Source organism: Mastacembelus armatus, chromosome 7 (genome assembly GCF_900324485.2).
Source record: "Mastacembelus armatus chromosome 7, fMasArm1.2, whole genome shotgun sequence".
NCBI classification, from domain to species: domain Eukaryota; kingdom Metazoa; phylum Chordata; class Actinopteri; order Synbranchiformes; family Mastacembelidae; genus Mastacembelus; species Mastacembelus armatus.
The window spans coordinates 6,287,377-6,311,061 of record NC_046639.1 but is presented as its reverse complement, the minus strand read 5'-3'; the positions used below and the strand labels follow the sequence as shown (position 1 = coordinate 6,311,061).

Below are 23,685 nucleotides of genomic sequence, written 5' to 3'. Positions count from 1 at the left end.
TTTTTCTTTAGGAGCAAGATATTGTTAGTGTAGCTTTAGAGATCACTGTTTTCACTGTATTCATCCTCCACAGCCTGCTGCTGAATGTTTTACATCCATTTAGCATATTAGTTCCTCAATTTACGATGATCTGAAGAAGGGGGGAAAGAATAAATGGTGAGCCATCATTTTGTAGTGTAAAATTATTCTTTTGAAACAGTGTAAAAAAAGTCCACTTTATTTATCTACAAAAAAGTGTTTTTACTTACACATGGGTTTGCAATTGGGCAGGCCAGGGGACCATTTGCCATCACTACCACAGGTGATGGTGGTTGGACCAGTTATGGTGTAGCCTCGGGAACACATTATTGAGATGGTGTCCCTGAAGTGATACAGGCCATTGTGAGCACCCCTCCAGAAACCCTTTGGCACATTTGGGGACTGGCATGTTATTTCTGTGAGGAAAACACCCTGTTATTATTCTGTTTGACACAAATATGAACCAAGTGTAAGTAAAGGTGCAAGAAGACTGTTGTCAGTACTGTAGAACCTTTGCATTGAGGAGGAGATGCACTCCATGTGCCATTCTCAGTACACCAAATCTCCTTTTCTCCAATAAGGATTCCCACATGACACTGATAGTAAACCACACTCATGTATGTGTAAGATTGCTCCTGAAGGCCTATCATCTTTGCGTTTGCCACTTCTGGAGGTTTTTCACACTGCACAGCTGTAAAAAAAATATATAACAGTTTTCAAATGACTGAAAAGATTCAGGAAAATTAAAGTGAACAAATTAGTTCACAGTACCCTCACAAACAGGAACACGTCCATCCCAGCCATTGTGCAAGCAGTTTCTAGTTGCTTTTCCTACAAGGATATACCTGATGACAGAATGCATATGAAGTTGCATTTTTAGTGATTGAGCAGGCAAAATCTTTAACAAAAAAAAAAAACAGTCTAGGGAATTTTTAAGAAATTTGTTTACTGACCCCTCATTACAGTTTGCTGTAGCAGTGTCTCCAAACATTACTCCAGTATATGAAAACTCTCCATTCAGAATCTCTCCTGCAGAGCCACATAACTTTCCTTATGGGGATGAACAAAAGAAAGTTAAGCATTTGACCAGTATTTTATATTCATGTCCTGTGTAGTGACAAGCCCTCACACATCAAAAGAAAGATTTGAAACTCACTTGAGTGAGGTAATCCATCAAATTATAAGTATTTAATTTTAGTTGTAGCAAAGCCATGGCAGTAAACATGTCTGAGAGTGTAGTTTGCATTAAATGTCAGGCAGCACAGAAGGCCTCAGACATACGATGTACCATAATGTACAAAAGCATTTACAAAGTTTTACACAAAGGTTTGACTGAAGGAATAGAAAAGTTCTTACGTTCACATTTTAGCTCCAGCGGTGTCCACTTTCCATCAGTGCATGTGCGGTACTTGCTGCCACCAGCTTGAACATGTCCAATATTACACACATAGTGGACTTTTTCACCAGAGGCAAATGAAGTCCTTGTGATGTACTTGCCAGCAAGGTTGGCGTTGGCGTTGTGGTGGGTTAATGGCACACCACATCCACCTGCTGGACAGATATTCCACAAAGGAGAGGGGTCAGTTTAGAGACCAACTTTTTACCCCAGAGTGTGAACTGACAAGGTGACGAGATAAACTTACTTTTGTCAGCGGACTTGGTTGTCTGTTCAGTTTTTTGGGGTTGGGGCAGGCATTGAGGGGGTTTAGGTTCCCACAGGCCACCAGGCATACAAATGATCTTCTGAGCTCCATCCAGCTGGAAACCCTGCCTGCAGGTGAAGCTCACATCATCACCCACCTGGTAAGCAAAAGCATTTCCACCACTTGTCACAGAGTTGGCCACTGCAGGAGCAGGGCAGGTGGTCTCTCCCACTGATGAGACAACAAATATGCCTCATTAACAGGGTTATTTTCTTCTGCTGGCCAGTGGTCAAAGAACAGATTCTCTACTTGAGTAAAAAAAAAAAAAAAAAAAAAAACAATATAAAAATAACCAAGTAAAAGTAATAAAAATCCTGCATCCAAAACTGTAAGGGAAAGTATTCAGGAAAATACAATAAATACAAAACCAATACAATAAAACATTGTATTATTGGATTACTAATATAAAGGCATGTAAATAGCATATAAATGTTGCATCTGGTGAAGCCAATTGTAAACATTTAACATACTATAAAATAATTATGAGCCAAATGTGAATATATGTGCGGCTGTTAATGTGAAGTAAAAAGTACAATATTTGACTCTGATGATTGTACTTCAGTAAGTACAGTGCATGGGTTAATATGCTTACATTTTTACTCCTCCACTTCAAACAGTTTAGACTTATGAAATTACATAAATGCACTGAAATCAATGCCAGTCAAGCGACAGAAATAAGGACATCACAGTACATCAGACAACATCGAGTGTTAAGGGGTTTGAATTAAGGGCTTAAACAAAATACCTGCAAGATGCGTCACATTCACGGAGTAGTTACTCACTGAACACAACACTGCCCACTACAATCACCTGCTAATCACAGTGTTTGATGGATAGGAATGGGTTTAACATATAAACCAGTGTCACTGCTATTGCCTACCTTCACAAATGGGGAATTCACCAGTCCAGCCTGACTTCTTGCATATCATATAGTTCACTCCTTTTGATGTGTATCTGTCAACAGGGAGAGATACTGTTTAGTCAAACACAAATCCAGAGCACAACGGACATGAGCTCCTTTAGGTTCACCTTACCCCTCATTGCAGACAGCATAGACTTTCTCCCCGACAAATGAACTCCCTTCATAATGAAACTGCCCATTAGGTAGATCACCGGCATTGCCACATGATTTCTCTGTAAGAACAATCAGTCAGAACAGAAATCAAGGGTGGAATTTGATTTGCCAAATGGAAAAAGAGAAGACAGATGTCTGTATTTTACATAGCTGCAAAACAACTGTGTTTTCTAGCACTTCTGCTATGGTGGACTCAACTTAAACAACCACTGTCTGTCACACTGTAACTGTTTCATTGTTTTATGGACAGGAGGAGCAACCAAACCTGTTTAGTTATGGAAGTCTGTTTAAAAAGCTGCATAAATACATGTATGCTATCACAGTACATCTGCACCAGCAGAAGGAAACCTTGTCTTAAAAGAAATTGGTAAAAACTGTTTCTATGTGTCCAAAACAAAAAAAGCACTGTTGGACAAAGACTTTCAGTACACCCTCTGAAGCTTTATGTGGACACTACAGCACAATGGGAAATAATACTGTGACTTCGACGTCGGCTCTTCCTATCATTGTGAAGCAGAATTCACCAAGAGTTTCTTTACAAATAAAATCACAACTATTAGAGATAAAATTCAGCAGATGCTTCCTATACCTGCAATAAATGAATCTTCTATTACAGTAGCTCTTGAATCATCTGTAGGACCTCAGTTATGTTTAGACTACTTCTCTCCCATAGATCTCTCTGAACTTACATCAGTAGTTGCTTCATCAAAATCGTCGTGTCTCTTAGACCCCATCCCGACTAGACTGCTTAAAGACACCCTGCCATTAATGAACTCATCTTTATTAGACTTAATTTATCTCTAGTATCAGGCTACGTACCACAGGCCTGTAAGACTGCAGTAACCAAATCCCTACTTAAAAAACCTAGTCTTGATCCAGGAGTCTTGGCTAATTATAGACCAATATCCAACCTGCCATTTATTTCTAAAATCCTAGAAAAAGCTGTTGCTTAGCATCTATCAGACCACTTACACAGGAATGAACTATTTGAAGATTTTCAATCAGGATTTAGAGCACATCATAGTACAGAAACAGCACTGTTGAAAGTTACCAACGATCTTCTCTTAGCCTCAGATAATGGACTTGTTTCGATACTTGTCCTCCTAGACCTTAGTGCTGCATTCGACACTATTGACCACAACATCTTATTACAGAGACTGGAGCATGTGACTGGTATCAGAGGAACAGCGTTAAAATGGTTCCAATCCTATTTATCGGACAGATTCCAGTTTAGATAGATTGACACTCAGCTTTATCTATCTATTAAACCTGTTAACACAAACCAGTTAACCAGACTTCAAGCATGTCTAACTAACATAAAGGCCTGGATGACCAGTAACTTTCTACTTTACTAAAAACCTCAGAAATAACTTTTCTAAAATTATAGCTACTTCAGATGGCATAGCCCTGGCCTCCAGCACTACTGTATTGTTGCTGTTCTTTTCTCTCTCCTCTATCGACTCACCCCAACCGGTCGAGGCAGATGGCCGCACAAACTGAGCCTGGTTCTGCTGGAGGTTTGTTCTTCTGTTAAAGGGAGTTTTTCCTCTCCACTGTCACCAAGTGCTGCTCATAAGGGATTTGTTGGGTTTTTTGTTTTTGTAAAGTGCCTTGAGATGATTTATATTGTGATTTCGCTCTATAAAAATAAAATTGAATTGAATTGTGTTTCACTGCTATAAAGGTGAGGAGAAGGCATTTAACTAAAAACTGCTTCCAGACTGTGAAAGCAAATGATGGAACAGCAGCATCGTCTCCAGACTCTCCAGGTGAAGAGTCAAAGCAAAGAAACATTCACGTCAATCACATTTGTAGGATCTTCAACATTGCTATATATCCCAATAATATTTGATTTCAGTTGTAAAAAGCTATGTCATAAGTGCTGAAGAAGACAAAAATTTTATTAGTGTAACACCGTTTCAATATGTCTCAGTTAACTAAAATTCAGTCCTATACGCAGGCTTCAGATAAAGGCTCAGTGTTGAGTCAGTAGGAGTTTTGAAAATTTGGCATTTATTCAATGATAAATAATTAACAGATATCTGGGTTTCATTTAATCAAAATTTCCCACTTTTAATTAATATGTTTTCAATCTCCAAATGTTTAACTACATAAAGTTGAGCTGACCCTAGCGTATGTCTTCTCTTCTTCTATATGGCATCTTAGGCATTCACACTGAAATATATTGTTGCTTCTCTTCTTATTTAACCACAATGCGATAATGTCTCATTTGGCCGCTAGAGGGCGTGAGGCCGCACTGCTGGGTCTCTAAATCAGTTCAAATCCCACATTCTGTCATTTACTGGGGAAACAAAGCAACATTTACCTTTGTTGAGCTTTTTGTTGTTAAACTGGATGAGTCGTGTACTTACTTTCGCATTTTAGAGTCAGCTTGGTCCATTCTCCGTTATTACACTGCACGGAGCGGCTGCCTCTGGTTGGGGTGAAGTCCTCGGCGCAGTTATAATAAACCTTATCCCCAGACTGGAACCCCTTCTTGGCCCTAACTTTGGTGTCCAGGCTGGTGTGTGGGTATTCCGGCGGTGCTGAACAGCTTTTTGGTATCGCTGCTGATTTTTTTTTTTAAATTATTATTATTTTATTTTTAAATAAAGATTACTCAAATATATAAAAACAAACACAAGCTGTCAATGAGGATTATTTTTCATTTCATTTACCTGTAGCGAGTGACGTTAAGGACAACAACAGGACGCTCCACCCGAGACTCCTCATCTTCGTAGTATGTGTGGTGAGTGAGAAGAGGAGACACGGCTGAGGTTTATACCAGGGAGGAGGAGGTGGCACCACAGCACTGAACTATGCGAGGACAGAACACAGAGTACACGGTCAAAAACAAACAACACTGGCACAACAACAAAAAAACTCAGTACTGAAATCTAAAACTCATACTGATGAAACAATATTTTCTGTGCATGATCAATACAATTCAATCTAATCCTCATCAGGCCAAAACAAACCTATGAACTACAGCATATGTGGCGCTTTAACCCTTTAAAGTTTAGATTCCTAAAATGGATTAAGAGGCAAAAACTAATAACATGAAAAAGTATTTACAGGTGAGGACCAACAGAAAAAAAAAAACATGACGGGACTGTTACAGGTTACAGGGGTGCACAGGGAACTAAACTTCATTAGGAAAACAAATTAATTCTACAGGATATTTTAATTAAAATACTAAAGAAAAGGTTTCCAGTTTTTCATGCCCTAAAACAGTTGGATGCCTAGGTACACTGAAACTGTTTTTCCTTCTGTCTGTAATTATTCCTCCTGTTTATACTGGACCTTTCTCTATTGTGCTTCATGATGGGAAATCTACACTCCTCATTTCAGTTTATCTGAAGGAAATATGAGACTTCTTCCAAAGTAAAAAACTTTTTGTTAAGATTCTGCAGCTCAGCACACAAACAATGAGTGAGGAAGAGGAAGAGATCATTCTGCTTCACTTAATTTGTTTAATCCAGACTGATCTAATCCAGAATCAGGGCTGTGGATTTTTCCCCAGCATTTACATAAGGTGCATTTTAGGAGGGCATCTGATGACGAATGACTAATGACGAAAATATAAACAAGAAAAAAAAAAAGCCACTCCCTTGTGTTGTAGCCTGTTCGGGGGAGCTGCGGTGTCAGCGAAGTGTGGGATAAATTTATACCACCATCCTACCATGCCCAGAAACCTTTTCAGTGAGGGAATGTCTGTAGGTGTTGGGTATTGAGACAATGCAGCAGTTTTTCCAGGGTCGATCCCTACTTCTTCCTCAGAGACCACATGCCCCAGGAACTTAAGCTCAGATTTGAAAAAATGACATTTCTTCCGGTTCCAGGTCAAATTGGCCTGATGTATATGCTGAATACAGCATCCAGCTCTTTAATATGTTGTTGATGACTAGGGGAATACACAATGATGTCATCAATATAAACAAAACATATGTGCCCCCTAAGATCCCTAAGGACCCTCTCCATCAACCTCAGCATTTTTAAGACCAAAAGGCATTACCTTGAATAGGACTAGGCCAAAGGGTGTCACAGCTGCTGTCTTGTCTTCCCTTTCCTCCTCCATTTCCACCTGCCAGTACTCTGAGCACAGGTTCAATGTGCTGAAATATCCAGCTCCATGTAGCGACAGTGGCGCTGAGCAACCATTCAGGGGAGTTTTGCATTGAAGCCTCAGAAGTCCACACAAAATCAGCACACATCAGGTTTGTCTATCAGGACTGCTGGAGCCCCCCAGAGAGACTGACATGGCTTGCTGACATCACCAGAACAGACTAAGGGCTATTTTGGACAATAGGTTGTATCTGTTCCGGTAAAGCCTTCAGCAGCTCATCCAAGGGAGTAGTTTGAGCTTGTGACCACTCATGTACAGGGGCTAGTAGCATACAAGTTAACATGGGCAGACAATGTACCTGACTCCATGTGCAGCTGGATCACGGACTTCCTGACAGACAGACGGCAGTTTGTGAGGCTGTCATGGAGTAGCACCAACAACCTGGAGCTCAACTCCCTCAAAACAATGGAGATGATTGTGGATTTCAGGAAGAACCCAGACCCCCCCCTCCACCCCCCCATCCTCTGTGATACCCCGGTGACCTCTGTCAAGTCCTTCCGCTTCCTGGGCACCACCACTACCCAGGAGCACCCAGAATTTCTCAATTCTTCCTGCGGCAGCTAAAGAAGTTTCACCACCCTTCAAAGATGCTGGTGAACTTCTACACTGCTATCATCAAATCCATCCTGACATCCTCCATCACTGTCTGGTTTGCTGCAGCCACAGCCAAAGACAAGGCCGAGCTGCAGTGTGTCATCCACGTTGCCGAGAAGGCGATTGGCTGCAGTCTCCCATCTCTTTAGGAGCTGTACATCTCCAGGACCCGGAGACGCATAGCCAAGATTGCAGCTGACCCCTCTCATCCTGGACAAGAACTCTTCCAGTCCCTCCCCTCTGGCAAGAGACTCTGCCACAAGAACAGTTTCTTCCCCACTGCAGTCAGCCTGCTGAACAGTACCCCAGTGTTCTTTGCTGTACCTGGCAATAAAACTGATTCTGATTCTGGATAGGCTTCAGCAGATCCCTGTGACCCTGGTTAGGAATAAACATGTAGAAATAATGGATGGATGGATATAGTCCAAAAAATGAATGCTCAAATAATCTGTAGCCAAAAAAAAACAGTTCTTTTGAGATCCATTGGTTACAAAAAAAATAAATTAAAAAAACTGAGCCTTAAAAAAAAAAATTATGGGAAAAGAGGATGGATACTCAAAATGTTGTCCAAAAATGGTTCACCGACTGTTTTTCTCAAAAATTAGCTAAACCAGACAAAGTAAACAGCGTATTGCAAAAAAGAAAAGGAATAAGATCCAGAAATTCTTTCAAAAAATAAATTCCAACACTCACCAGAGATGCTTCAGATTTCTTCTCTGGCATATAGTGTGCAAAGGCCTTAAGTAGGCCTCAAACCAGTCCTTCAAGGAACACAACTAATTAACTTGATCCTCACCAAAGCGCAGACCATATTGCAGAGAAAAACATCTATTCAACAAAAACTACTCAACATAAGTCTCTGATGCACCACTTAATCTTCAGTCACAGCTTTTCCTCTTCCCCCATTTCCAGTTTCCTCTTCCTTCCTTTTAGAAACTAAGCCATACCTCTACCTGTGTGGTGAATGCTCAGGTGACAGGAAACAGGAAGTATTAGCAAAATAAAAGGCAGGGTTCAAACACCAGCAGCTTGACCATGCAAGGTTTTTGTCTCCTAAGCTTTCTGTGAGTCTAACCTGTCTAGCCTGTCATTTGCTGGCACTGCCACAGTCTCCTTCTTCAAAGTTGTTATGATTGTTGCACTTGTTATTTTAATCAACACCGCACACTGGTTAGATTTCCTGTAGTGGTGGTTATGGTCATGATGGAGCTCTGGCCACTTGTTTTATAATCACTGTGGCTGTGACTCTGCACAGCATCAGTTCAGTTTTTCCATGTTTTAAGCAGGTAAAGATGACAGCGGGTCCTTGAACTAATCCTTGTAATGTATGAGAGTATTAAAAAATAAAAATCAGCCACAAAATTCACTGTGATCCCAACTTTCACCTCATGAGCACCGACATTCAAGACAGTTAATGTAAATCTAGTCAAGTTAAAAGGATAAGTATATTATTTCATAAAGTGTGCCAGGTTTTATGCATCTTTTAGTATTTTTGATTATTCTGACAAGCACTTCATTGTGCATTTTCAAGTATCTCTAACCTATTTTTTGTTTAATATCTGTAATCAGCATTGAAATTAATCAGAGCTTTTTATCGGAATTCATTCATTCAAGCGTCATTTCAGGCGTCAAAGCAACTCCCTGATTAAATTCTCTGGAACAGAACTGATTAGTTGAGCCTTTCTTCCACTGTTTTCCTGCGGTGCATTCAGCAGCTAATAAAAGACTTACATTTGAAGTATGTTACATGATTTAAACATCTAGTAAATGGAGGAAAACAACTCCCAGTTAGGGATTTTCCATGTAACACAGAGGTTTGCGTGTTTGTACTCTGAACAGAACAGGACAGTGATAATGTTGGTTAATGTTGTCACGTCAGTTTTGGACCAGTCACATTTTAAAAATCAGAAAGCATCTAATCATCACTGCAGACTGGTCTTAAAGACTACTTAAAATTACATAATTTGTTGAGGTTATGATTTCTGTCTCGTCCCCTTTGCATGAAAAAGGCAGAAATACTACGTTCCTGATGTCAGATATTTGTATACTTGACAGTCCTCTTTGTTGAGTCTTTTGGTGATGTTAGTGGCTTTGGGACATGAAGTTCAGCACACAGGAAGGTTACTCCCAGTGAGCTCACGCACAGTAATTTAGCACATTCAAAGTCAAAATAATCTTTAATAATCTGAAAAAAAAAAAAGCAAAAGTCAATGTAATAAAAGCAAAAATTAACTTTATTAATGATACATGTACACTGCCAAATAACATGAAAGCTTGATGTGACCAGCATTAGATTCTCACAGTAGGAGGATGAATATATCAAAACAATTTGAGTAGAAGGCAAAATATACAAACCGGGATGATTCAAGAGAAGAATGCAACAGTCTTAAACATTATATGACTTCTTATAGCTTGAGTCTGCCCAATGCAAACTAAATTTCAATTTAATATGTAGCACAACATGTAAAAATAAAATATTAAATTATTATATTAACTTGTCAGGTCACTAAAAGAAGGATCCACATTTCCTGGGAATTTATAAATTTAAATAAGAAAAATCTGAGGAAAGTTTAAGGCTGTTCATCAAGAAAGGCACTCTGTTAGAATAAAAGGTGAAGGCAGCGTCTTCCACTGAGGTATACAATTCACAATCAACACGTTCTCATCTAATACAGCATCTTGTAGACTACAGTATGTAGAGTGTTTTACCCCATACCATTTCTCCTTTCTTTACATTATACAGTAAAGCAAAACTGACTGAGCACACCCCTGCTCATTAAATGTTGATTTCATTTTTACAATGTTCCATAGTTGTATTAGGTTTAAGCAAATGTTCTAGATATTGATCTTATTTAAAATAAAAAAAACAGTAACAATAACAATAAACCAATTTATATAGCAAGTACTGCACATGGAGTTTACCACTATAGATGCCATCCAAGAAAAAAAACTGTTCTCACAATACAGAACAAATCTACAGTATCAAACTTTGTCAAAGATCATAAAAAAGCCTGGTAAATATTGGCAGCACATTCTTTGGTGAGGTCTGATCATGCATGTACAGTATGTGCACATGTAGAGTTATGCAGATATGGTGCATGATACAGTTTAGACAGTCAGGGTTAGGTAATAGCTGAAGCTGGATGGGATTTTATTGCCAGTCCTGAGAACTGGTCATATGTGTGGAGATTAGCCTGGGGTAAATGAAAAAGTTGTGAGTGATATATCTGAGAGTGGAAAATATAAATATCCACATGACAGATAAAAGGCGAAAGCTGAAATACCTGTTTCTGTGTTTCTTTAACTCCGAACACAGTCATCTGTGTCTGCTGCAGTAAAACCATTCAAAGATTCCTGTGGGTGCAAAGGAAAGGAGGAGAAAGTTGGCGGCATTAACGAAAACATCAAACCATAAGAGGAAAGAGGCGTCTGTTTTGTCTGGCACTGGCCAAACATGAGCTAAAGTGAAAATCTGAGGTCACAAGCTAGACTGAAACACTCCTATTATGTCTCTAGTTTTCCAGTTAATTTAAAAAAGGTCACTTTATGGACAAAAACACTGGAAAAAAAGATCATTCCCTTCACATCTGAGATGTTTGTAAATGGCATGTGTTTGTTGTACACATCCATGTTTATGGAAAACAGTACTTCACTGGGTTTTTAAGCTCGGATCTGGGCAGTAATGAAGCATACCTTAATATATGCATTAATAGTATATCTGATTAAGTAATTTAAAACTGTTATATTTCTTTTTTGATATATTGTTGCACGGTGGAACGAATACTTTGAGGATCTCCTTAACCCCGTCGTCACGTCTTCTATGAAGGAAGCAGGGGCTGGGGATTCGGAGGCCAAGCCAAGGTCACTGAGGTAGTTCGGCAGCTCCTCGGTGGCAAAGCACCGGGGGTGGATGAGATCCGTCCCGAGTACCTCAAGTCTCTGGATGTTGTTGGGCTGTCATGGCTGACATGCCTGTGCAACATTGCGTGGCAATCGGGGAGGGTACCCCTGGATTGGCAGACTGGGGTGGTGGTCCTCTTTTTAAGAAGGAGGACCAGAGGGTGTGTTCCAACTACAGAGGGATCACACTCCTCAGCCTCCCTGGGAAGGTCTATGCTAGGGTGCTGAAGAGGAGCCAGTGGTCGAACCTCGGATCCAGGAGGAACAATGCAGTTTTCGTCCCGGTCGTGGAACACTCTCGGGGGTGCTCGAGGATTCATGGGAGTTTGCCCGACCAGTTCACATGTGCTTTGTGGGCTTGGAGAAGGCATTCGACCGGGTCCCTCGTGACATTATGTGGGAGGTGCTCCAGGAGTATGGGGTCCGGGGCCCTTTGCTAAGGGCTATCTAGTCTCTGTACAAAAGGAGCAGGAGCTTCGTTCACATTGCCGGCAGTAAGTCAGACCTGTTCCCAGTGCATGTTGGACTCTGGCAGGGCTGCCCTCTGTTCATTACTTTTATGGACAGAATTTCTAGGCGCAGCCAGGGGCCGGAGGGAGGCCAGTTCGCGGACCACAGGATCTCATCTCTGCTTTTTGCAGACAATGTTGACCTGTTGGCTCCATCGAGCCAGAACTTCCAGCGTGCGTTGGGGCGGTTTGCAACTGAGTGTGAAGCGGCTGGGATGAGAATCAGCACCTCCAAGTCTGAGGTCATGGTTCTCAACTGGAAAAAGGTGGCTTGCCATCTCCAGGCTAGGGGAGAGATCCTGCTTCAGGTGGAGGAGTTCAAATATCTTGGGATCTTGTTCACGAGTGAGGGAAGGACGGCACGCAAGATTGACAGACGGATCGGGGCATCGGCCGCATTAATGCGGTCGGTGTACCAGTTCGTCATGGTGAAGAAGGAGCTGAGCCGAAAGGTGAAGCTCTCGATTTTTTTTCTACGTTCCTACTCTCACCTATGGTCATGAGCTTTGGGTTATGACCGAAAGGACAAGGTCTCGGATACAAGCAGCTGAAATGAGCTTCCTTCACAGGGTGGCGGAGCACTCTCATAGAGATAGGGTGAGGAGCTCGGTCACCCGGCAGGAGCTCGGAGTAGAGCCGCTGCTCCTCCACATCGAGAGGAGCCAGCTGAGGTGGCTCGGGCATCTGCTCCGGATACCTCCTGGGTGCCTCCCTGGGGAGGTGTTCCGGGCATGTTTCCAGGCATATTTCCTTTTTTTAATCTCCAATCAGTAGATACAATAACAGAATTTATCTTGTATTTATCTTGTTAATTTTGTTTTTAAGCTCCCTTGAATTTCTTATCTAGGTTTTAGTTCGAGCTAGGTTTTAGTTATATATATTTTATTTTACTATCTGTAATTTTATTGGCATATAGTTATGGTTTTGACTTTTACTGCCATTATTTTCTTGGTTTCTGAGCTTCATATAAATAGACCACATTATGTCTAAGGTTTGTTTGTTTTGTGAAGATATGACTTTAACTTTAAAATTTCTTCTTAATCCTGTTGATATTAATTCCAATATCTTTAAACCTCTGCTATATATGTTAAAAGACATGTAGTTCATTAGAGTCACAACACTGACCTCGCTTTGTAGCAACTCCGCACCCTCAGATGCTTCAGAGAACTGCATGCTGGGTAAAGTGGGGGCCTGGGACGTGCGGGCATGTGGAGGGTTGCCGACGCTGTAAAGACGAGGTCGTTTAATCTGGTCTTGGCTGGACAGAGGCGTGAAGCTGTTCCGGCGGGTGAAAGCTGGCCGCACATCCTTTCTGACTTTATTCTGGTCAGAAGAGACAGACATGGTTTGCTGATTAACACGTCTTTTTATATTGTACTGATTAAACCTCGTCTTGGTCTGAGATCATTGTGTGTCATTTGAGTGACTGTGAGAAGAAAGAAAAACAGCCACTGAGACAAGAAGATATAAATATAAAAGCCACTGTCATGTGGGTCTCAGCAGACAGGAATATTTAGAGGTTTTTCAGTAAATGTGTTTATGGGGTAACACCCACTCTGACTAGCACTTCAGGTTGAAACACATGGCATTTTTCAGACAAGCAATATTGAAGACTATATTATTGTTCTTTATATTTACATTGGATGCACTGTTTCATTTTTAACAAGTACTTTCCTAATAACGAACTAAACTCTTAATTATCTTCATACTTTAATGAGAGGATTGAGGTACTACTCTTGTTGGTGGTTTACATAGTACATGTGATGAATTCATGATTTCACAAGCAACACACACAGTCAGTATAACTGTGCTTCTCTTCTTCTTCATAAAGCTGTGGTTGCTTAGACCGGAAACAGGCAGACTGCTAGCCTGGCTCTGTCCAAATATGAAAAAAACTACATACAAGCACTTTGTAAGAAAAATCTATTAATAAAAAAGTGTAAACATGACCTTATCTGTGCGCACAAATCATTCCCTCCCAGAATACACAAGGTTTTTGTCTTGAGTTTTATGCAAAAGACTGGATACGGTTCCTGAAAGCTGAAACAGTAATGTGTAATTTTGGTTTAGAACAGAGGCCTGACATGAGCGTAGGTGTTAAACTCATTCTTCAGGCTGCACACAATGCCTGAGAGAAAACAAGTGTATGATATAAAACCTTAAAAAGGTCTAAGACTTACTAACGGTCTGTTCCTGTGAGTGTTGACAGCTTCCACCTTCAGGTCAAACATGTCCACTTTACAACCTAGAAGAGAGACAGGATTAAAATAGATCAGAACAAAGAACAAGTTTTAGTTGATTTGCATACAGTGCAGTGACTTACCATAAGCTACAGGGGTGAGTTTTAGGACAGTGTGCAGAGGACATTTCAAGTAGGGTAGATCATCTGTACCAATAAAAACAAAAATGACTTGTGAGACTTTCTGTATCGTGGTTTTATAACTGAATGGATTTTTCTCCTGTATTTGGGATTGCACACTATTCATTACAGCTATAGAGCTTCAAAGGTCATGCTGAACTTTACAAACCACATATGTTACTGTGTTAAGTCTGCGGTTTCCCAATGGAGGATGTAGTGAGATAAACTGGCAGTCAGAGATGCCCCCATGCTGCTTGGTTTAGCTGTGTTTTAGCCTTTAAACAATAGTGCCCCAATGACCACTTCCTCTGAGCAATAACAAACCCTCCATCTGCCCACGCCTAATTATGGATATGACTGCATTTTCCACTCTGACCACCAGTTATTAATCAAGTTTGACAACCAGTGTTACATATCCATGTAATATGTTGTTTTTGTTTTTATTTATTTTTGGTTCTGGATATATTAACTATATTTATTTTAACCTCAATTAAAAACATTTGCAGCCATTTCTATGTTTTGTCACATAACGTTCCTCCTGTGACTGTGTAACTACTCACAGGTAAATGGCTACTGCTAATTTCTGTCTATTTTAAATAAGTCTTTGTGTCAATGGACTGGAACTTGGGAAGGAGAAGTGGGCGGATGCAGCACCCACCTAAGAAGTAACTAACCCTAATCCTATGCCTAATCCTTTTATATGAGTCAAGGGTATCTGGACTTAACTTATTAACCAAGTATGATTGAGACCCGTAAAACACCAAATTACAACCAAGCAGTTTGATTGCCAGAGAAGCAATACATTTTAGTGTGATTCATTCTGATGATACTTGTGGATGAAGATTATTATAAATCTCCAATTTACATAACCACTGAGACTTTACAATAAGGCACGTTTGGCAGTAATGACAGCCTTAAGTCTTCCTGCTTATGTTCTAACAAGCTCAGTTTTCCCATGTTTCAGAATCCTTCAGGGTCAGTCTGGTTGGATATGGAGTGTCAGCCGTTCTCAGGTCCCTGGAGAAAGGCTCTGCTCTGTTTAGGTTTGCACTTTGGCTGTGCCACTCCAGGGATTTCATTGGATTTTGCCTTTTGGTTTGTTTTTAATGTTGATATGAATGTTTATTAAATTATAATAAGTTTAAAATCATGCTAGTTTTCTCTTGGTGGTATATTATGGGTCCTTGTCCTGCTGAAATGTCCAGCCAAAACTGCAATCCTAGGGGCTCTAGAAAAGGATTTTACTCAGGATTGCTCATTTTTTGCATCAGTCTTTCCCTCTATCCCAACCAGTTTCCCATTCTATGATATAGAAAAACATGCCACTGTGTTTCACTGTAGAAACTGTATTAATGAAATGATGCTCTGGGCCTTGACACAATCTTGTCTCGAAGGTCTGTGGACTATTCTCTCTGTGGCGTCAGTCAGTATAACTGCTTCTCTGGCATTCTTCATAAAGCTGTGGTTGCTTAGACTGGAAGCAGAGGCAGACTGCTAGCCTGGCTCTCTCCAAATATGAAAAAATCTACATACAAAGCACTTTGTAAGAAAAATCTGTTAATAAAAATACTGTAAACATGACCTTATCTGTTGGAAAGAACGAGCACGAATCATTCCCTCCCAGCATACACAAAGTTTTTGTCTTGAATTAAGTTTTATGTTGTCTTTCATTCTGATATCCACTAACTTTCAACTATGAAACTTTAAGCAGAAAGGCCTTTCATAATTATGTCCCCTCTATTCAGTTAAGCAGAGGTGAATCAAGTGGTTGAGCATCTCAAGGATCAATGATAGAAGGAGGATGCACCAGGTGAGTGTCATAAGTTTGAGTTTCAGATCTGTTTCTGAAAGCAGAAACAGATCTGAAAAACTGTTGTATGCATTAGACTGGTCATGAGAAGCATTTATCTTAGCTGCAGCTTAACACTGTTTATCAGCACAATATGGCTTTGAATTACTTCACTAAGTAGTTTTGCTATTGTTAAACCCCTTTTAAAGAAGTATCACTTGAGTGAAATAATAAGTTAAATGTGAGATGAATGATAAAACAGTTCCATTTCTGGTCATGCATGTAACCTGCGCCCTTATCCAGGAAATAGGCGAGCAAGCAGCGCATCACAGCCTGATGACAGATGACCAGAACATTGCCCTGTCGCTCCAGCTCCATGATCACTGGCTCCAGCCGCTGAACCAAGTCCTGGTAGGACTAAAGAAACAGGAAAGGCACATGTAATGCCAGGTCTAATTGGGTCAGAGTTGGGTTTGTTTTCTGTTCATTCAGTAATCAGCTACAACAAACCCCAACCTCTATGAAATCCACACACAAATCCTCAAGACACTCCCACTGCTGAGAGCACCAATCACATAACATTATCTTGAAGTAAAGGAAGAGCTTTTACCTCTCCTCCAGGGTAGCGGTAGTTATACTTGTCCTGGTCTCTCATGTCATACTCCTCTGGGTACTTTTCCTCAATCATTGTGTAGGTCATCTCTTCACACACTCCCTGAAACACAAAGAAGTAAAAACAGTCAAAACCTATGACAGGTACTGGTTACAGTATGTTCCTATCACTTCTGTGGACGTACAGCATCTATTTCATTAAGGATCTTCCACTGCTCATACGGAACGCCCAGTTCCTCTGCCGTCTGAATGGTGCGTCTCAGCTGGCTGGTCCAGACTTTCAGGTCTGACAGATGGTGCTCTTCCACAAAACCCTTCAGAGCTGCTGCAAACTGATTAAGAAAACATATGAAAGAGACTCTTATATGCTGGAGACCTGACAAAGAAAACACAGGTTACCCAACAAAATGACGTTATTTTATACATATGTGCTCTTCAATCTGTTTGTAAAAATAAAATTTTTAGAGATTTGCACTAAAAGAGGTGTCTGCAATATGCTCAACGCTGTTGTATATTTTATAACTCAACAAAATAATGCCAAATTGTCAAAGCATGTTGAGTTGCACTGTACATCATAGTTCAATATCGTGACAAATACAAATTGTTGAGAGTCAGATGAGAAGATTGATGCTACACTTGTCTCTGCATAGTAAATGTGAAGCTCCAGCCATACAGCCAGTAGCTGGTTAGATTAGCTTAGCACAAGGACTGAAAACAGGGGGAAACAGCCTGGCTCTGTACCAACACCACTAAAACTCAAGAAAATAATGTAAAATGTTATGTTGTGGTTTTACAGACAGTTATGTGCTAGTGGAAAGGTGTTACTGTGAGGTCAGGTGACCAAAAAGTAAATAAGAGGAAAGTGAGAAGTTAAAGCTCAAATACGTGAAACTATTCCTTTAAGATTTTTGGAGACACTGCTATCTTTCTGAAGTTTATAAATATAATAATGAGGATTTGTTAAAGCACCTGTTTCCCTCTCTCTGTCAGCTCAGAGTCTCCCCCGATTCGTCCCTCAACATTGTGATGGCTCTCCCCATGACGACAGAGATAGATGGAGTGTGAGTGAACGTGGATGTTCATGAGGTAGTAAACTATTTTACTCTGGATGTAGTCCTGCACCCTGTTGACCAAGAAACGACGGCCAACGTTTATGACCTGGATGAAGGATAGTTGCCTTTAAGTCAAAGCGAAAAAGAAAGAGAAAACAGAAAGCGAGTCAAACATAACTGAAGACAGTGAAAAGGACTCAAGGTTAGGGAAGAGATAGCATGTACTTTTGGTGTAGCCTAAACATCCTGATACTTTCTTCAACACGTTTCAAACTTTTCTGGGTCAGTAGCTCATTAACAGCATCAAGATTTAAGAAGCTCAAAAACTATTCATCATCTCTACAAACAAAAGTTCAGTATGTACTAGATTTGAGTAGGGTTCTTTATTTAAATACAGACCTGCAAATATTCATTATTTAGTAAAGAAATTAACCAAACCAATTATTGCTGATTTACCACAAATCAGCTCCAGAAATCAAAAGTCAATACATAGCAAATAATCTGACCACTGCTGGACTCTCATTAGTTGTGCCTTTGTTTTATGTGCTGTCTGTTTGTACATGTGCACCTGTCCACGTTTAATGTAGCTTAGGGCTCTTAGTCCAATTATTAGATGTGTGTAGTTTTGTGCAGTTTTGCATTGTTTTGTGTTGTTTCTCTACACTGTGCACTGTATGCATTGTACATAGTTGAAACGACAATGAAAGCAACTTCACTTGACTTTATCACAAGTGAGCTCCTGAGTCCACCTACTGGACAATGTCTGCAAGTACACTAAATGTTCTTGACAACACAATGATCAGACAATCGACAAAAAGTTACACTAGACCCAAGACAGCAGGTAAATGACTTTTGCTTAGATCAGGATAGTAGTGAGAAGTGTTAAATATTGTCAAGACAAAAATACACAGAAAATGCAACTAGTCCTTAACAAATGAAGTTCTTACTTGTCATGTTCATCTGGAGCTAAAGGTTGGTAAGTCACTTTGTAACACTCTATTCTCTTCAGAAAATCCTCCATGACACTTTCTCTGTTCCTCTCTGGGTAATCCGGGCTGGAAACCTTCACATCCTTAATGTAAGAGACAATTGTAGAGGTGATGAACTGTGACTTGTACCAGACGGAGCACAAAAGGATGCATTTTTACATGTTTGAATTTAAAGCTCAGGTCAGTATTTTACCAGGATATTTTCAGCAATGACATCTGGATCATCACATACTGATTCCACAAAAAACACCTAAGAAAAGACATTGATGATGAGAAATGCATAATTGTAAAAATATGTATAATTTGCAAAATAATTGAGCTAAAAAGATTAAATCATCATTGAAAATCTGACCTTATATGCATTATCTTTTGAAAAATTAAGGATGAGTTCCCTTCTCTCTCTGGTTGTATTGGTGGCGTCAAAAACCTGAGGAGACAAACATGCTACATTCAGGCCAAGTTGAATATTATTTTTGGACAGAAAGTGTATATACATTTTTCACTTTTTGGGTCCTTACAGCGATCTGGCCTCCCTCCTCATTCAGATAAGCCTTTACGTCCTGCAGTGCCACCAGAGCACACTGTCTATGGAAGCAAAATTAGAAAACTCTTCAGCAAATCAAAGTTGCTAGTTAATGATACATAGTTACACAGTTGTTAGACAAACAGAGTACATTAAAAAAGCATTGCATGGCAAAAGTACATGAAATGTGGAGGGAGAGGAATCAGTTTAACACACCAAAAGAAGACTGGTATAAGAAGGACCCTGTTTGACTCACTTTCTAATTTTCATTGCTTCTTTATTGTCATGTCTGAAGAAGTCATAGGACTTGTATGACTTCACTGCGTCTCTCCTATAAACTCCGAGGTTAAACACTGTGAACGAAGGGACGGAGTGAGAAAAAGTCATGCAAAGGCAGTGGAAATGTTTGCCACATGTTCTTTGTCAAGGCGGCGACCTTCCTCTTAACTGCGCCTGACAAACCAGTTCTCCTGCTTTCCATTTATATGACAATGTAAGCCCATAGGAGGAAATTACATAATTATATAATGACAGGTTTAAAAAGCTATTGCTTTAAGCACAAGATTTCACTGTAATGGTATCTTAGAATACTACTACAGCCTTCACGAAAAGAGCAGTGTATCATGGAAATTTCAGCTGGAGGCTGACAGTGGCCCACCCTTTCCAAAAATAAGAAAATACTGTTCTGTTTTTTTTGTTTTTTTTTTAAACAGAGCTCACAGAGTCACATAGTACAATCATAACCTTATTTTATTGGGTTGTTTTCCTATGGTCAGATCAAATATTAAGTCAGATGTGTTTTTTTTCTGTACTGACCCTTAGTTGGCACTCCAATCCAGTTGAGGTAGCGAGTCAGCTTCTTGGACATGTATGTTTTCCCTCTAGCGGGCAATCCAACCATGACTATCATAGTTGGAGAATTGGTCATGTAGGAGGCCCAGGCTGCAGTTTGCACAAATGACCATGAATACACAAACACAACCAGAGATTTGAGTGAGTTAGCATTTAACATTTACCCACAAACTTGCTCAAATTGTAAAACCTGACTGTTGAAAGTCATGTTTGTTTTAAAAGGGGATGTATGCATACTGAATACACAAATCTGCACACAGACACTCACAGTGTACACTTACAGCAACAGGAGAGTTGCAAAAATAATCCAAAGTCACCCCTGTCGTGTTCATCTACCAGCCGATCAGCATTCACTTTAACATTTCTGTTAAACCATTGGCATCTCTTGTTGCTGGTTAATGTTTCACATAGTCCTGCTGCTTAGCCTGCCAAACTCAGTAATCCACTGTAACCTCACTGGCTTAGATAGAGTGAAAAATATTTAAATGTTCTCCCTTTTCTTTAAGGGTTCATGAAAGAACATTCAGGGAAAACAAATCTGTCAAACATACACCTGGCGAGACCAGACTTGACTGGAGATTTTGCAACAGAACAGACAACTCTGAGCCCCAGCAAGGAGGAATAGTTCTGTGACAGAGAGAGATTCTGATGTTGTTTCAGATCCATACTACATTCCTGATTCCTCGAGGTTGTACTAAGACACCACAATTAATTAATACTATTGCATCACATAAAAATGTAACAGGATGCACCAAGTTCAGTCATTAACATAGAACACATGTGCTTCAGGTAATAAGTCAGCATTGCACCTTGAGGACACACAAATGAAGAACGAGCCACTCACAACACTTCTTCTCATTGGCCCTGAGGTCTGATGCAGCTGCAGGTCTCTGTTGCCTGGAAGCCATGACGGGCTCGATCCGTGTCCCGCTGTCCTGTCAGGGCTGGTCTGGATGTGGCGAACTTTGGTCACTGATCAGACGAGGACATCATCTCTCTGGTGAAGACAGGACTTTACTATATCATATGAAACACTGTGCAGTGATACAGTGAATCACAACTGTGTGCATGCAGTCGGATTCCAAATCATGTTCAATTGCAGTATAAACTGCCACAATATTTAATAAGTTCACTATGAAGTCTACAGAAAATACCATATGTTGGCGACATATATGCAAATGTAAAATATTACTTCAAGTACTACTATTAATTCAGCTCTCCATTATTTTCTTATAGGACTAAGTAATGTTAGAAAAAGTGAAAAATACTAGGCCCAAGCTGACATATATAAATGTCTTGTTTTATCTTGCTGACAGTCCAAAACCCAAATATTCAGCTACTTAAGCTACTTAACTATAAGCTACTAACTATACTATACTATACTATACCAAAGCTACTTAGGGTTAAGTATAATTAGCATAATTAATTCGTATGAGTATAACTGGGTCAAAGCTGCAAACGAACTGCAGGTTAAAGTATTGACTCAACAGTTATGTCGCCATCATGACATGTTTAATAACATTCAGAGCAGAAACTGTGTCCTGATCCTGGCACACAGTCGTGTAATAACCTTTACTGCAACACGGACACTAGGCCTATGGATTTCATCCTTTCTTCATTATACGACAGGAACGCCTTTAGAGAGAAGGAGGACAACGCGGAAGAAGGGATTATATCATCAACTTACCACAAAAAGCAGGTGGCGACGGATGTTTGTTTTATTCGTTGTTACACCAGTGCCATCTCCGAGCTTCCTCCTCTGCCGGCGACGCCTTCTCCTTGGACGTCTTTGCGCCTCCTCCCCGCCGCCGACTGCTGCCGGAAGTTCCCGCCGTCAAGCTGCCGGAAGAAACAACTGCTGCTGCCGGGTCTGTTCACCAAAATAAAACCTACTAGATGACGACCTGGGACACTTTGGGACCTCTATTCTGAATAACGCAGCTCACGGATTGTGTGTTAAGACAACGGGCCCGTGGACACTAATATTTTAACTCAGTCACACCAGGCTGGGAGAGCCTGAAAACAACCAGTCATACTTCATTTTATAGTTATATTGTAGATGTCTTTCATCGTTTTATTTTTGAGTGTGGTTTTGAATCTTGTTTTGTGTTTGCAGTCACTTGATTCACTTCCAACATAAGCCCAAGGGCCAATTTAAAAAATCATAATGTGCTTTCACTTTTCCTTGTGTTGAGTAATTAACCTCTGAAGTACCTTACCCCATTAAAGTATTTTCAATCATCAGTCAAACGTCCTAACGATAAATTAACAGTGTAAACTGCAAAACTAAGAATATTCACATTTAAGAAGCAGGTTCCAGTAAAACTTTACCATTTTTGCTTAAAAAAATCACCAAGGGTGGGTAGCCATAGCTAAGACAAAGTAATGGCACAACATGAAAACATCCGTCCCAACACTGGGGTATGGTGGAGGGACCATCATGATTTGGGGCTGCTTTGCTGCCTGTGGACCTGGACTGCTTGCTGTTGTGGAAGAGACAATGAATTCCCAAGTCTATCAAGGTATCCTACAGGTTAATGCCAGGGAGTGTGTATATGTAAGTGCAAGCTGAAGCTCAGAGGACAATTACCATAAACATCAAAATAAATCTTCTGCAGTCTGGCCTTCAAGACGCAAAATCCGCCTGTGCCCAGATCTCAACCAGACCTCCTAAGGATATGACTGAGCTGAAGTAGTTGTGTAAGAAGGAATGGTCCAAAATTCCTCTTTAATGTTGCACAGGTCTGCTCCACAGCTATGAGAAGCATTTGCTTAGTTTATTGCTGCTAAAAATGGTTCAACCAGTTAATAAAACATTGGAATGACTTTTTCCACCATCACTTTGTTTGTTTAATGGGTGTGCTGAATAAAGACAGGAAAGGTCATAACTGTTTGTGTTTTATCAGCTTAGGAATATTGTGCCTGTTGATATTTGTGACTTAAGTGAAGATCAGATCAAATTTCATGGCAAATCAATGCAGAAAACCAGGAATTTGCAATTAGTGTCATCCCCCTTTCTTAAAACTCTAGACTTGCTCTCTTTCAGCCTCAGGTACTTTAGTGAGGTTGGCCACAGTGGGTCACAGTCCATGTTCCTGAATTAATCAGAGTGTTTCCCACAACTGAGGCCAGTCAAGTTGTTTCACATCAAACTGAAAGCAACATTTATGGGACTGTTTTGTGCACAGGGGTGTTCAGTTTTTTAAATCTCTAAATACACTATAATATACAAGATATAACACTAACATTTCCCTTAACTGGAGCAACTGCACAGTCCAGATCAAATACACACAAAAAAGGACACTAGTTACATAGTGCATATTGCTGTTACTGTAAGAAGAGTAGTATTCATATGACCATGTACTAAGGTGGACCAAACAAAAGTGCTTTGCTGACCCTTGTTTTATTTTTAAATTATATAACAGTAAAAACAACTGTGCACAAAAAAGAAATAAAAGAGGCTTTGGGATCACAGAGAGAGGTTTTCTGGATGCAATTCTTTGCTCCAGATCCAAGAACAACAATTAATAGAATTGAGGTAATTTGTTTAACCATTTAGCTAAAGAAAAAACATACATGCATTC

The 23,685-nt window shown here is 40.1% G+C and overlaps 2 protein-coding genes across 5 annotated transcripts; both read right to left on the bottom strand.

Annotated features, from left to right (window-relative positions):
- Window positions 1-15: 15 nt before the first annotated feature.
- LOC113145945 (complement receptor type 1-like) lies at window positions 16-5,603 on the bottom strand. 3 transcript variants are annotated; one of them, XM_026333118.2, is made up of 11 exons: window positions 5,475-5,603; window positions 5,169-5,366; window positions 2,756-2,855; window positions 2,602-2,675; window positions 1,662-1,892; window positions 1,375-1,569; window positions 972-1,068; window positions 790-863; window positions 530-709; window positions 249-434; window positions 16-130 (listed from the first exon to the last, which is right to left on the bottom strand). In XM_026333118.2, exons 1-11 carry the CDS (start codon window positions 5,527-5,529, stop codon window positions 108-110), a joined length of 1,413 nt encoding a protein of 470 aa, XP_026188903.1. In that variant the 5' UTR covers window positions 5,530-5,603; the 3' UTR covers window positions 16-107. The 3 variants fall into 3 exon arrangements, with proteins under 3 accessions (XP_026188903.1, XP_026188904.1, XP_026188905.1); XM_026333119.2 differs by having other exon boundaries at window positions 1,375-1,566; XM_026333120.2 differs by having other exon boundaries at window positions 5,169-5,363; window positions 5,475-5,596.
- A 4,126-nt stretch (window positions 5,604-9,729) lies between these two features.
- LOC113145467 (6-phosphofructo-2-kinase/fructose-2,6-bisphosphatase 2-like) lies at window positions 9,730-21,917 on the bottom strand. 2 transcript variants are annotated; one of them, XM_026332218.1, is made up of 17 exons: window positions 21,789-21,917; window positions 20,946-21,098; window positions 20,066-20,191; window positions 19,506-19,602; window positions 19,245-19,311; window positions 19,079-19,153; window positions 18,920-18,976; window positions 18,685-18,809; window positions 17,655-17,862; window positions 16,871-17,017; window positions 16,684-16,788; window positions 16,361-16,490; window positions 14,249-14,311; window positions 14,106-14,170; window positions 13,051-13,248; window positions 10,801-10,870; window positions 9,730-10,710 (listed from the first exon to the last, which is right to left on the bottom strand). In XM_026332218.1, the coding sequence occupies exons 2-16, from the start codon at window positions 21,007-21,009 to the stop codon at window positions 10,817-10,819; spliced, it is 1,581 nt and encodes a 526-aa protein (XP_026188003.1). In that variant the 5' UTR covers window positions 21,010-21,098; window positions 21,789-21,917; the 3' UTR covers window positions 9,730-10,710; window positions 10,801-10,816. The 2 variants fall into 2 exon arrangements, with proteins under 2 accessions (XP_026188003.1, XP_026188004.1); XM_026332219.1 differs by lacking the exons at window positions 9,730-10,710; window positions 10,801-10,870; window positions 13,051-13,248 and adding an exon at window positions 13,276-13,965.
- Window positions 21,918-23,685: the final 1,768 nt, after the last annotated feature.